Below are 14,219 nucleotides of genomic sequence, written 5' to 3'. Positions count from 1 at the left end.
AGGACCTTGAAATATTCTTTTAGACTTTCAAAGAAGTCTGAAGTCCAGCAAATATGATTAAAGGATTGGAGCATCTGTCATACAAGGAGAGCCTGAAAGAGAGCTAGGACTGTTCAGCCTGGAGAAGAGAAGACTTGGTGGGATCTTTCCAAACTGTATAAATACCTGATGGGAGAGAATAAGATGAAGCCAGGTTCTTCTCAGTGATGCCCAGTGGAGAGGAGGAAAGAACACAAATTAAAACACAGAAAACTCCATTTAAACGTAAAAAAACACTTCTTTTACTGTGAGTGTGGTCAAACACTGGCACAAGTTGCCCAGAGATTGCCCAGAGCGTCTCCATCCCTGGAGATACTCAAAACCTGACTGGACACAGTCCTGAGCAACAAACTGACTCTGCTCTGAGGAAGTGGGTGGAACTAGACTTCCTACCTCAACCATTCTGTGATTCTCTCAAAAATAATAATCCATAGGTTCTGCTGTCCTGAATGGATTAGAAATTAATTGCTTGTAATTGTGCTTTTAACACCTAGCTTTCCTTTACAAATTCTAGCATTTAAGACTGTGAAGAAAGCCTCCCTGAAGAAAACAGAGGATTACTCACAATGTGAAGTCAGAAGCTTTTTGGCAGATGTAAGGCAAACAACAACGACCGTAAGGAGGTGTGAATTGTTCTAATTAACTCCATGGGTACATAGCTATACAAGGGCAATTTAAATGCCAACATTTCATTGCTGAAAAACTTAAGCAGAAATCCTCAAGGCTTGTGCGTTTCACTGTCCCCTAAGGCCTAAGGACATTTTTGTGATGGATGCACTCGACCCCCCCCTTAACCAAACCAGCAGCAGTTTGGTACAGGCTCCAAAGGAGGTAAAGGCCTGAGCCATAGTTGGGCCAAGAATTCCTCTAGGAAACCCACAAAGCAGCAGAGCAACACAGTGAACACCAATAAGTTGTGGGTATGAGGAGTCTTGTGCATACCCTTCACATTGTATGCAGTCTGACTACAAGCCAACCACTTTATCCCATAAATACGACAGCCTAAGTGAGCCACCTTTGAGCTCGCCCTGCCAGGCAGCGTGGCTGCATGGCAATGATCTCCCCTCGAGTCAGGACGTCTCTCAAGGCTGCTCCTTGAAGCAAGGAGATCTTTTACCAACGACAGGTCGCTGGATGAGCTCAATTTTAATTCTCCTTGGAAGGCAACTGGACTGAACGCCAGGCAACAATCCCCTTTGGCAGGGACACCTCTCAATGTGAAGAGATATTAGTTGTTTAGCTTAAATAAGTTTTAAATAGAATGAATCACTTAGAGTTATAATGTTGCATGACTTAGTACGCTGTTTGCTTAGCTTTACTTACTTAGCACAAGTAGCCAGATTTGCTGAAGCCTTAGGCCGCAAGCTGTAAATTGCCACTTAGGCTTACTGAATGCATACCTGCTTAGTCACAACAGGGTCTCCCCAGCCCACGTAAATCAGAAGATATGGAGGCTTCAAGGCTACAAACCACCAACAGCAGCTGCAACTAGACAAGATAATGGCCTGTCTGAAGACAGTGAAGGAATCCAATGAGGAACAAGACGACCCCAGACCCAAATATTACTACTTGACTGAACTCTTGTGTGAGGGGCGGGTGAACAGTCTGTAAGGGTATCTTTGTAACACATATTACCTTAGTTCAACAAACATAAATATAGGATAATGCCACTAATTACATCATCATTAAAAATACAACTGACAGTACCAAAATCCAAAATTTTTGCACTATGTTTCCAATTTTCTACTGAACTAACTATTATCAGGCTACTGATTCAATATTGGCTTCTAGACATTTCTGAAGAGGAAGCACGGCCTATCAGTCATCTTACAGGTCAGTAAAGAGTGTGGAGACACAGAAGAGGCTCCGATGCATTTTCAAAGAGGTACTTGAGGACAGAAGCTATATTGGCTTTATTTCATTGAAATAAATAACACTGATAAATTTAGCTCTGGCACCAATGGACAAAATTTAAAAAGCCAGGGCTATTCATGGACTACAACTCCCCAAAACCTACATCCTCCAGTTCCAAGAGTCTATTTTAGCCATGTGAAATTCACTTACCACAATCAAAATTACAGTTTTGCAAAAAGTAGCAAATTTTCACAAAAAGATTGATTTTTTTTTTTTATTTAATCCTCTACAGATGCTATTGTTTCAATATTTGGCACTGTCAATGTAAATGAAGGAGAATACCAGGTCCTTGGTGAATAGGAGAGAAAATAATGAAATATTATTATACTACACACAGATATACATGGAGAAAAAATACTCCCAAAAACCCACGGCTGGAGTCTTCGCCAATATTAATGAACTGCCCAGCAAAGGAATAATGAATATCACTCATCTGGATTTCATGAAGGCAGGTTTGATTTACAGAATGAGTCAGCGAGATAGTGGAACACTATTAGAACACATTAAAGATTGGTTAAGGGTCAGGAACACCAGCCTAAGATCAAGTTTTTAATTTATCTAGCGATCTGCATTGAACTATATAGTCTGACATAAAACTAAACTCCACTCTGTCAAAAGAAGAGTCTTATAAAACAGAAGATAAAAATGCCCTTTTAAAGCAACTGTTTGAAATGAAAATTTTCATTTCTTCTCCCTGCCTTTTGCTGGGTCAAAAAGGTCATTTTGCTTTTCTTATAGGGGAAAGCTGAAATTATTGAATTGTTTTGGATATGACTTTGTGATATATGACTTTGATACTATGGTAATTTTTGAGCTAAGTGTGCTTGATTGATGTGGACGTCAATACCATTTTATTTTATTTCCATCTTTGAGTAAAAATGAGCTTATTTGGACAGTAATAGTAATACAGAAAAGTGTAATGTAACTACAACTAACTTTGTATGGTTATTAACATACAGTATGTCTTAAAAAGGAAGGCAAGTAGTTCCCCAAATCTATCCAATACTTTTGAATTATGTACTATAGGAAACTACTTTCTTCCCTTCTCAGAATATTAAGAATTCACCACAGATTATCAGGGAGTTACTATGATTTGTGTGGGGCTGTTGAGTCCAATTCTGACAGTTGTTGGAGATTTCATTGTCATTTCCTTGGGTACCAGACTTAAAAGCTGTTGCATGAGAATCACTTCTGCCTGTGATACTGCTGCTGATCAGGATTACTTCACCTTTATTTCAGGCCAAATCCATCACTATGTCATTATTTATTTAGGGGTTTTTTTTTTCCTCCAGTAAATTCCCTGATCAGTGCACTGCTCTCACACATCTTTTAATATGTCTTTCCTAATTATTTCATGCTCCTTGGGGATCTTATATACTCAATGCCCTACAAAGAGTGCTCTTCCTCTTAAATACCTGATCTTGCAATTTTCTTATAAACTGGCTACGACAAGAAGTGGTTTGCGCTGAGGACGCCACTAAGCTGAAGTCTCAAGGACTGAACTTTGCACCAACTGTACTTAAAAATCCTAATTAATAGCTTCAATACAAGAAAAAAATGCCCAGCATTGCATTAATGAACGCAATATCATCAATATGCAGAAATTACAGAGTATTTAAGAAATAATCTTGAGAGCTAGAGTAACAAGTGAAACAATTCCAATTACAAAGTCATATGCCTAGAAAGTCGGAACAAGAATTTCTGTTGCATGCTGAAATCATCAGCTGAAATTGTAAAGGAAAAGAAAAACATGTTACTATTCGATTAGCAAATGAACTGAGAGTCATCAGCATGTTGTAGTTACAAAGACTGTGATTAATCAGGAGAGGCATTTCCAATATACATATAGAAGATTGCATGCCGCTGAAAAAATCATTGGTAAGACCCCTTGTAAAATAGCATATATAGTTCTGACTACTCATATTTGCAGAAATTAATTTGCCTAAACAGAGGCAGAAAAAGGCTATGATGTCGGTCAGCAAATGGAAACCCTATCATACTAAAAGACATTGGCTGGCTTACTTTTCCAAAGTGAAGACAGGATTAGGGGGACATAAGATGGCACATGAGATGGTGAACATCACAAGGGAGAAGAATTATCAAAGTTGAAGGACAGCATTGGTGAAACAACAAAAGTAGAACTTGCTGTGAATAAATTCAGGCAGAAGAAAGAGTGGTCCCAGCCTTCAAAGTGGTGATCTTCTGAAACAGTGTCCTCATACAAATAATAAGGATGACAGGTTTAAGATGGATCTTGCTAATGAATGAGATTACATAATGTTGTTACCTATTATAGAAAAGAATTGAATTTGACACATGAGATATCATACTGTCCTGTGTTCCTGTCAACTTTTCCCAATTCCTCTGCAGCTAGGGTGCCAAGAAGCCTGAAGACAGAAAGTTGGCAGGAGTCTGGGAATACAACCACCCATATTGGTGCTCTCTTGGAAAGAAGCACTATGTACACAGGGTTCCACCAAGGCCACCCAGACCAAGGATTCCTCATGCCACTCTGCCTGCCTGAGTCAAGCCTGGTCACAGAAAGCCAGCGCAGAGCAGCAGCTCAGACCCCACGCTTGTTCATCAGACTCTGCTAGCTGTGGTGACGGTGGCACAGAGTCACATTGTTGGATATGGGCACTCCTTAATAAACACTCTCAGGCCATTAGCAGTTAATTTGCTTGGATTTTAGTTGATGACTTGAAGATGACACTGGACTGGGAATTTCCTATCGTCTTCTTATGCTGTTATTTTCTACTTCTTATTATCCTGTTTCAGGGATGAAGTAACCCAAAACAAATCTCAAGGGAAGGCATACATATCATTTATCCATGGGACACCACATACACATTTCCACAGCACTTTCTGTTACATCCTGTTGGCCTTTACAACGGTTTGTTGCTGTTTCTTTATGCTACTCTCTTCAGGAATAAAGTTTCTTCTGAGCTATCAATAGCACTACATAGGCTATTTCTTCTTGCAAGGCTGAAAATCGTAGGAAATCTACCTGTGGGTATTCTGCTGTTCTTTTACATGAATACCACATTCATAATTGATTAAAAATTTTAATCAAATTTAAATCACATTCCTGGTGCTACTGTGAAGTTGCACTTCAGGTCCAAGAATTTATTATGAAGCTGAGAAAAATCAACATATTTGGAATGATAGGGTTGTTCCAAAAATAAAAATGAAGCAGAAACTGGCATTTTTGATTTTCAGTATACATGCTGCTATTAGATATCAGAGTCTTATAATCACAGAACAATATGTATTATAATACATAGACCTATCAAGCAAGGTAATACGTATATTCCATAAGGCAGAATATAGAGCAGCACAAACACACAAAACCCAGTTCCTCAGAAGCCATTCTAACACTCCAGGATGTCCTAACCAAGTAAATACTTTTAAGCAGAAGATTAAACATGTCACCAAAACCCATCCAGACTTTTAGTGGCCTCACTTAAAATGAAGCCTTACAGGGAATTAGAATTCTTATACATTCATTTTGGTATGATGTAAGAGTATTGCTGCTAGAGGCCATGTCCTCTGAGGTATCGAGCACTGCCCGAGGTGTCTAAGAGTTCTCGTCTTTCATCTGGGTGTATGAATATTCCATGTTATGCCAAGGTCAAAAGCCAGGACTGAAGTGCTAACCTGGTTTACATTTTAATACTTAAAAGCACCACACTGGGTCTGGTTCTCCTCGCCCCGCGTTACAAAATCCACTACTTCCTTGCAAAAGCGTGACTGAGGATAGCCTGAAGACCCTTGTCCTTATGCAACAAATTTTCTTCTTTTTCCTGCTATGCGTATTTACCCTTAGACAACATCTAGCTCTTAACCTCATCTGCCACTTCACAAGCTGTCAAAAAACTATTCAAGCATTAAAAAAACATGAAGTCTGCTAAGTTGTAAATTAAATGACAGTCTATAGCTGAAAATTAGCAGTAACATGCCCAAAACTTTATTGATTGCTAAGAAAAGGTGAATAACCCCCCCTACAGCAGGCTGTGTAATTACTGACCTTTAGAACCCAAGAGCTATTAATTTAAGACAGATAGCAGTGAACTAGCAAATGAGTTATTTTGCAACAGGACAGTAAAGGCACGTATCAAGTTTTTGCATGTGTTCAGTGCCACCTTAGATAGTACTGTTACATGCCTTTATTTCCCATTCTAGTGTACAATATAACCCAAGCTACATCTGGACATAAAATGCCTGTCAACTAGTTCAGAAGTTCAGTGGAAATGTACCCACAGATACTGAGGCCTTTCAGTATGTTTTAAGAACTCCACATCCTTCCAAAAAGGTTTCTAAATTACTGTCAAAGGCACTAAAATTGTATTGCCAGCTCAGCCACTCTGACACAGGTACTGCAAATATTTCATCTGTACTCTGAGAGATGGAGATAGCCAGTAACAGGAGAACAGCAGACAGTAATCTGACATCAGTAAAGTTCCTTTACATATGGGAGACACGCACAAAAAACCCTCACCTCTGTTAATACCGCCGAGTTTAATCTGTTATAGACTCTTGTACAATTCATGGAAATAGTAGTTTAAAAACTATTAATACAAATGCTTCAGCAATATTGTAACTTTTTTCTTTTTCTTCTTAATAATAAGCAGTTATTGTGATGGAGAGATAGTTGCCTTTTGACAAAGCAAATTATATTTTAAGACAATTGGACAGGTGGTGGAGTTTACAGTAAGAAAATTTTAAAGAGATATATGGACTGGAAGTAATGAAAGGAAAAGGTATCTGACCTGGTGCAGATGTCCTTCCATGAAGAGCAGTTTCATTAGGCAGGAGATCTTTTGAGTTGGAAGTGAACGGTGATTGTCTAAATGTGTCTTCAGAAAAGAAAGGGCTATAGGAAAAAATAAGATGTCTTTTTGTAAACAAAACAGCAGTTAATGAAAGAAGTAAATATGATTTTTCACCCTAATATCTTGTTAAAAGCCCTGTTTCATTTACAGAAATCATGCTGAAAGTTATGCAGACTGTGAGGCAAGGCGGGGAGAAGAGGCTGCTTTGGTAAAATTGCATCTCAGAGTGAAAACTGAAGTCATCCCAAAAGGCTTTTAACTACATTTCAACATCTCAGACTTGCTATATCACAATACAGTATGGATCATTAAAATTAATGCTTCAAAAATTTGTATTCTACTGTCCAAAAATCTGTATTCTACTGTCATATCTGGAGAGGCCAATCAGGAAAGGTGGAAAATACTATTATTTAATAATCTGAGGTATATAGTAATTATTTTTAAAACAAAACTTTCCAGATTTTAGGTTAAGATGCTGAATAGCTCTCTTTTGACATGGCATTCCATGAATGAAACTAACTCCGTGAGTTTGATTTTTAAAGCAGGAAACAATTCATATACACTAAGTGGTTACTTCCCAAAGAGGAGTAAGTGCAAAAATTATCAGCTACTTGACTCCAAAAAGCATAGCATGCTTTGGTTTTAATTAATAGGCAGTAAAAAAGTCAATTTCAATAGTGAATTGGTATTTGTGTCAAAGTATTTTGTTTTCTGCTCAATTAAAGATCGTAATAGAAACAAGAATTCCTTGCCTACAGCATAGACAGACATCTGTAAGTGGTACACCAAAAAATTCAAAATGGAAAAGGACAGTCTTTCTTGGAAAACTTGTTTTCTAAGGCAGTGTACTCCTTCTGCATGCAAGCTATCGATTCCTTCTATGGAAAATGAAAATTACATTAATCTGATCTCTCTCATATTGAGCATCCTTAACAGGCTGGTGTATAATAGGTGTTTTAAAGGTGCAGGACAGGAAGCCAGCTCATTTCTGCAGCCTGTTCTTGTTCAGTAATAAAATCCAAGAACCTTTTCAGGATAAAGAACGTAGCATGAGGTCTTACGAAGTGTTGCACAGCAGGTAGTCCAAGCCCAGAAAGTACGTGCCAGCAGCACCAACCAAGTTGACCGTCCCAGTCCCAATAACCCAAGGTGTCAATCTAAACAACAGCACTTGCGTAAGTTTTCCCTCACACAGTTTTCATGCAGAGAGCGAACGAGGTGTTCTCCACTGAGTCACTTGTATTCTTAGCCAGGTCTCTTCTGCCTTTGGGAAACTTGCTGATAATTAGTTAACTTGATCATGTAACACTTTTGGCAATCACGTTATTTACTTTCTCATTAAGTTTTTTGGCCATTATTCATTTTGTGCTGTTCCATACGTGACAGTTAATTGGATATTTTGGTATTTCTACAAAAGTGTGAACATAACCATAAACACAGTCAATATTAGGTTGTGCTGAAGGGTAAGGCATGAAGCTGCCCCAACCCAGAACAATTCAGTGTATGCAGACAGCTGAACAATGCACAATTCTCAAGAAAACAAGTGAGCAGGATAAAGATCCAGCCCATATGTGCAAGACTTAACTTTTTCCAAGACTCACACTTCCACTCAGGGGTGACATAATATAAGACAGACCGACGCTGTATAAAAATATGGCATCATTTATTGCTACATTCCTCTCACTGGTTTAATAATGATTTGAAAGAAAAACACCAATTAAAAAAGTTTTATTACTGCTGTAACTCTTCAAAATCTTGTCGTCTGCTCAGGTTTCCATGTTGGCCTGCCTGCTTGTGCCTTAGGTTCAGACACTAGGACGCTGCTCATTGCTGGTTCTAAGCAAAATGGATGATGCAGAACTTATCTGTTTCAGGCTAGACCATATATCATGAGCAGGTTGCTGTTGAAGACCACATCGTGTTGTGTCCCAAGGATTTCCCTCTCCGCCATCAGCCTCCGGTGAATTACAGAACCATCCTTGGATACGTCTTTTCTGCCTTCCTCTAGAATAGCAGCTCAGTCTCTTCAGTGTTGGCCCTAGTATTTTTATTTCAGCAGATATGTCCTCCAATTCCCAGTGCAAAGTATGGAGGGAGGAGCTCCTGCTTCATAGTAAGGAACTACATAAATTGTTCTCAATCATTGCGCAAAGTCCCTTCTGATGAAGATTAAGCTTTAGGATTTTTCTTTCTGGCTGCATTTTTCCAGTTTTATGGCTACACAGTTCTTTAGATGAAAGAAACTTATCTTGGCATCTTATGCTGGCGTACTCACTTCCAGATCATTTGCTTCTCCACTTTCTGTCTTCATATCACAGATGGCAGGCTCTACCATCTCACTCAGCCATTGAACTGCAAGGAATCCTTGCCAGTTTCGGCTGCTTAAGCAAAGTCATATGGAAGTATATGCTCGCAAAGTCCGGGAATACTCACAGGAGGAATAGCAACAGCTAGGTGACAGTTGGAAATGTTAATATGGAATAAGACAGCAAGAAGTGCTTGCATACCCCATCTTGCTGGGCTTTGCTGATTTAAGGCTCTCACCAACGACACAGCTCAATCTCTCTGCTCCCCAGCTACTCACAGGTGGACAACACTGACCTCACCTTGGCTTTCTGCAGCTGTCAGCAAACTTCACATAACAACTGTGATTCAAATGCCTTTCTGTCATTACTCCAGATGTAGGTTGGTGGGCCAAACTGCAACACCACACATTTTCTTAATGCCGTCTGAGTGCCTCTATCCTCCACTGGCTACTCCATCACGTTCTGCTTTTGAGAAGGGGTCACACCCTTACCAGTAAAGACTTCCAGCTGTTTGTTTGGTTTTGGATGGGGTTTTTTTTGGCAAGGTCTTTCAAGTCAATGTGTTTGAACTCGCAGGATTTAGTAGACTGACTCACTTCCCCTTAAGAAGCTCTTCTCGTTCATGTCTTCTGTTGATAGATAGGTAAGATAAGAAAAGCACCTGGAAGAATTGAATCAGGTACTCAGCATTTCATACCCTGATTGGTAGCAGCCATTATCAGGACTTCTCAGTAAAACTCAGTGCAAGTTTGACAATGGCCAACTGTGCTACCCTCTTAAAAACTGGCAGCCAGAAGAAGGAGGAGGTATCTTTGAACTGTCCGCAACCTTTCCAGTTTGAATTACCTTTGGTAGATCCAAAAGCAGCTCTGGATTCTCACACCAGTCCTGCCGGTAACATCATGAGACACTGAAATCTATTTTCAACTGACTATTTGCCACCCCCTTCCTGCAACGCACACTGGATGGTTAATGAGTAGCTGGACAGTATGTGTATTTATCTCTGTATGTACCCCTCAGGCTTATGCTTTTTAAGTAGTCACGGGAAGGCTATGCAGGCTGCATATCCCACAAACTCCCAAACTAGCAAAATATGGGAAGCATTCACAGTAGTCAGAAGTTAAAAGCTCAATTTAATTATCTTTCAACTTGTAAAATCAAGAAGTCCCTAACGTACATTTACTGAGCTGGTCAATTTATTAAAACCAAATGATTTATTTATTTATTACAGTTACCAGGAATGAACGGGAAAGGCCTAGGAATTTAAGAACAACATATTTTAGAGATCTTTTCTTCTGCAACTGAAATGCTTTTCAACTTCTGTCTGGACAAAGCTGTCTTAGTTAGCAGGCACTGAACACATGGGGAACTTCTGTAGAAGGCGCTGCAGAGGCACAGGAGGTCTTACTCTATCTTTGAAGAATCTCTTCAGTCCTTCAGTGTGCTCAGCCTCCAACCCATCCATACTGATCAGGGAACTTTCAGGTAGGAAATAAATGAACCCTTGCCCATTCCTGCCTACTCCTCACCATGGGCTCCTACGTTTTTACCAATTCTAGGTACCACTTATTACATAAGAGCTTTGAACTTTCCCACGGGGACACCTGTGACGGGCAGAGTTTGTATGCCTTAAACAACTTATTTGACAACTCTGGCTGGAGGAGGGGATGGATGCCACAGAGGCGTGCAAGTCTGGGAAGAAATAAGGGCCTTGGGTGCAGAACAATACCTTTGCTGTGCCTTAATTGATGTGACTTACAACTCTGGCTGGAGGAAGACATAAGTCCTGCGGAAGCAGGATGGTATCTTTTCCTTGGGGCCAACCTACATGTGTAACATCTTTGTAACATGAAGGTATCAACGACGCTTGCACAGAAGCGGGGTCATACAGCAGACACCATAACTAGGGGGGATCACGATCACCAGACACCCCTTGGGGGACCACTGACTCATTTCAAGAACAATCTAAGACTACAAATGCGCAGGTGTCCCAATTAGGATGAGAAGTGAGCGGAGGGGGAGACAAGAGAGATGTTACCACCCTCTCCTATCTCGCATGCAAATGACCTAAAGTATTTAGAACTTCTCGCTTGGGATGCTGGCATGTGCTCCCACTCACCACCTGAGGAGTGATCTTGCAAGCGATTTACCAGAGAAGCGACTCTGCAAGCAATTTACCAGCTCTACAAACAACTTACATTGCTGGATCCAAGGGTGGTGATATCTCTTTTCTCTCTCTCATATTCTCTATTCTCCTTTTTCCTTTTCCCTCTTTTCTCAATGCCTTTAGAAACTCAAGACACTTATGACCATGTTACTTTCCCTGTATTAATAAACTGTTCTTAATTTCATACCAGTTATTTGGTGTCGTTTCACCTTAATTTACTCCAAGGGATTTATGAACTAGTTGCGACCAGGTTGTAACAACACCTCACTTTGCTGCTCACGTATATGTAAACAACTCGCGGGCTTGTTCCCAGCCACTATACTGTAAAGTGCGTATTTCTTTAACAGCACGTGCTATAATTGTATCATGTTTTTAATTCCTGGATAATTTCATTTATTTTATTAATGTGACTGTAATCTTTAACAAATGTTTCATTAGCATTGTCTTACAGTCTGACTTTTAAAAATTCATCTCTAGAAGGCACTGAGATGATAGAAATACTAAACTGAAATTTTATTAAAGAAATCCAAGTTTGACAGAAGATTGAATCAAAATCACCTCTTCTTACATTGGCCCATATCTTAAAATCCAGTTGGCAGCCTGTTCTTCCCTCAAGCACTGCACGTACTATGCAGTTTCTTTTAAGTTTCAGTTTTTGTAGAAAAAAAATAGGAAAAAAATTTCTTAAAATGACGTGTGAATACTTGATCAGAGCAGAGCAGTCATTTTGGCCCGAAGGCCTTTTGTCTCATGAACTCTAAGCAATCAGATCTATGGGTGTAATTTTTCAGATATAGGTTACACTACTCATGAAAATATCTTACACTTGTAATATCAGGTCCCATTTGCAGGAGACAGACACATTGAGTTCACAAGGCAAAATGAAGCAATGCCATTTACACTACAGCTTTGCATATAACAATGGACTGTACTTACCTGCCTGTAGTTCTGATGGCGTTATCTTTATTGTGGTTGTGCTCTTTGCTCACCTTTTCTGCAGAGGAACATACATGTTTTTTTGTGATTAGCATATATCATATTTTCCCTATCAGGTTTTATTCAGCAGAACTATTTTAATCCTTTCTGATAACAGCATCATCCAGAGTAATTTAGGGTAAATGGTTACAGCGTGATTAGAGAATGGGCATGACTTTATTTAAACTAACATCCGACAAATGTTTTCAGCTTCGTATTTCAGTGTTAGTGCTCCATGCAAAGTGTGCAATTCAAGCATTCATTAAACACAGTGCTGATATCATTGCCTTTATGTAATAGCTGAGGTTCACCTCCTTTGTCAAAAGAAATGGACAGTGCAGCCCCAGGAGCACTGCATGCTGCAGCCACCGGCCACTTATGCCAGTAACTGCCATCTATAGGCTCCCCTATACTCCAAGGCCTGGATCAACCAGTTGTCACAAATTATTTAATTAGCTTTCAAAAATACAGGAGTTGAACTCCAGCTTTTCCAATTCAGTTCAAATATTGTGAACCTGACCTGACTGTCACAGTGCTCTAAAGCATATGCTAACGATGGGGGACATTTGGCAAGGCTTTTGCATTCCAAATGTGAGGGTAGAAGGGCTCTAACTCCTATTATTTTTCAGCATTAGGAACCTCACACTTTCACAGCACCTTAATGGTTATACACAATCTCTTTTTGTTCTTTAAATTCAACTATCAACTATTTCCACTGCTTTTACCTGATAACTGGAAGAGCAGCTCAGATGCCATCTTCACTGATATATCTTGGCTGAACAGATTTCTTTCTGGGAGCACACGACCTTCTGGTGCCTTCTGTATGTGTTCACTAATGTCTCGGCCTAATAAAGTGCTGTAGCCAACACTTTGGCTGGGTTGGCTGGGTGACGCTGAAGCCTGCGAATCATGAATGTCAACTTCCATTGGTTCTTCCTTTATCTTTACTGTCTGGGTTTCCTTGTAACTCTCAGCTGCAAATATGTATTTAAAAAAAATAAACAACTGCCACAATTATTTAATTAGGCTACAGTTTTTCAGAGTACTCAAAGCAGGAATCACAAAGTTATAATTTGTATACCATATCACTGCACATGGTACGGGAAGCAAGCAGCTGACTGCTACAAGTATTCTTCTGGGGGTTATAAATAGAAGCAATCTCTTGAAAATAATTTTTCAAACTAGAGAGCAGAAAACAGTTGCATATTTGTAAATATGAGAGTTATATCACCTTCTATGAATACTAGGTGATCACAAACCAATTAGTGAAGCTTTGTTTTTATTTATTAAATGAAGTTGCAGCTACACACCAGTTCTCCAAAGGTGGGCACTGAAGACCTCTTACGAACTCTAAATTACTCTTTATCAGCAGAAGTACCAGCAGAGTCAGAAGTATTGGTATGGGTATAGGGGTGGAGGAGGAAAGCTCATCTGCTCCTCTTCTGCTCTCTTTCTTTTTTATGGAAAATACCAGACAATTATGTGAAGAACCAGTTTGTTATATCTGCATATGCTTTCAAGATGAGAGAAGTATTCTAGGGCCCATGCTTTTCTAAAGTCTGATTTTTTAATAAGCACAGATATTCCCTCATACATTACAAGATCCAATAACCTTAATGACCAGTTTCCATAAGCCCATATCCTTCCCTCCTTGCCTTCCTCTCCAGTGTCCTGGGTCTAGCAAACAAAACCATAGTCTAGAAGCCAATTTGTAGTTCACTTTCTATACTTGAGTGTTGTATACCTGGGTGTTGCTGAATGCTCTGGTTTGGCTGCAAGGTAAGTGATCTTTTTTCTTTCCAGAATAAAAGCTCTGAAAATCTCAAAATCGAGACTCCTAGGTAATTGCCTATCACACCCTAAACACCTGTACAGCCCTTTTGATTCAGACTTTCTGCTGTGAAAAGAGAAGTTGAAGACCTGTAGAATTTATTCTCAATTTAGTGTCACAGAAAAATCATGTTTTTAAAATCATTTTCATTCAGA

General features: G+C 39.5%; 1 protein-coding gene across 3 annotated transcripts in view; it reads right to left on the bottom strand.

Moving 5' to 3' along the window:
* ZNF827 (zinc finger protein 827) overlaps positions 1–14,219 on the bottom strand; it is a 111,120-nt gene that overhangs the window by 27,122 nt on the left and 69,779 nt on the right. For all 3 annotated transcript variants that reach the window (XR_011048392.1, XM_068403386.1, XM_068403388.1), the window contains exons 6-8: positions 12,959–13,207; positions 12,195–12,252; positions 6,723–6,826 (exon numbers count right to left, since the gene is read on the bottom strand). Coding sequence is in view for 2 of the 3 variants with exons in the window: in XM_068403386.1 (XP_068259487.1) it covers positions 6,723–6,826; positions 12,195–12,252; positions 12,959–13,207 (411 nt within the window). In the remaining variant the exon portion in view is untranslated. The remainder of the gene's footprint in view (positions 1–6,722; positions 6,827–12,194; positions 12,253–12,958; positions 13,208–14,219) is intronic.

Source organism: Nyctibius grandis, chromosome 6 (genome assembly GCF_013368605.1).
Source record: "Nyctibius grandis isolate bNycGra1 chromosome 6, bNycGra1.pri, whole genome shotgun sequence".
In the NCBI taxonomy this organism is placed as follows: Eukaryota; Metazoa; Chordata; class Aves; order Nyctibiiformes; family Nyctibiidae; genus Nyctibius; species Nyctibius grandis.
The sequence above is the reverse complement of the archived record's forward strand: the minus strand, read 5'-3'. Positions and strand labels throughout refer to the sequence as shown.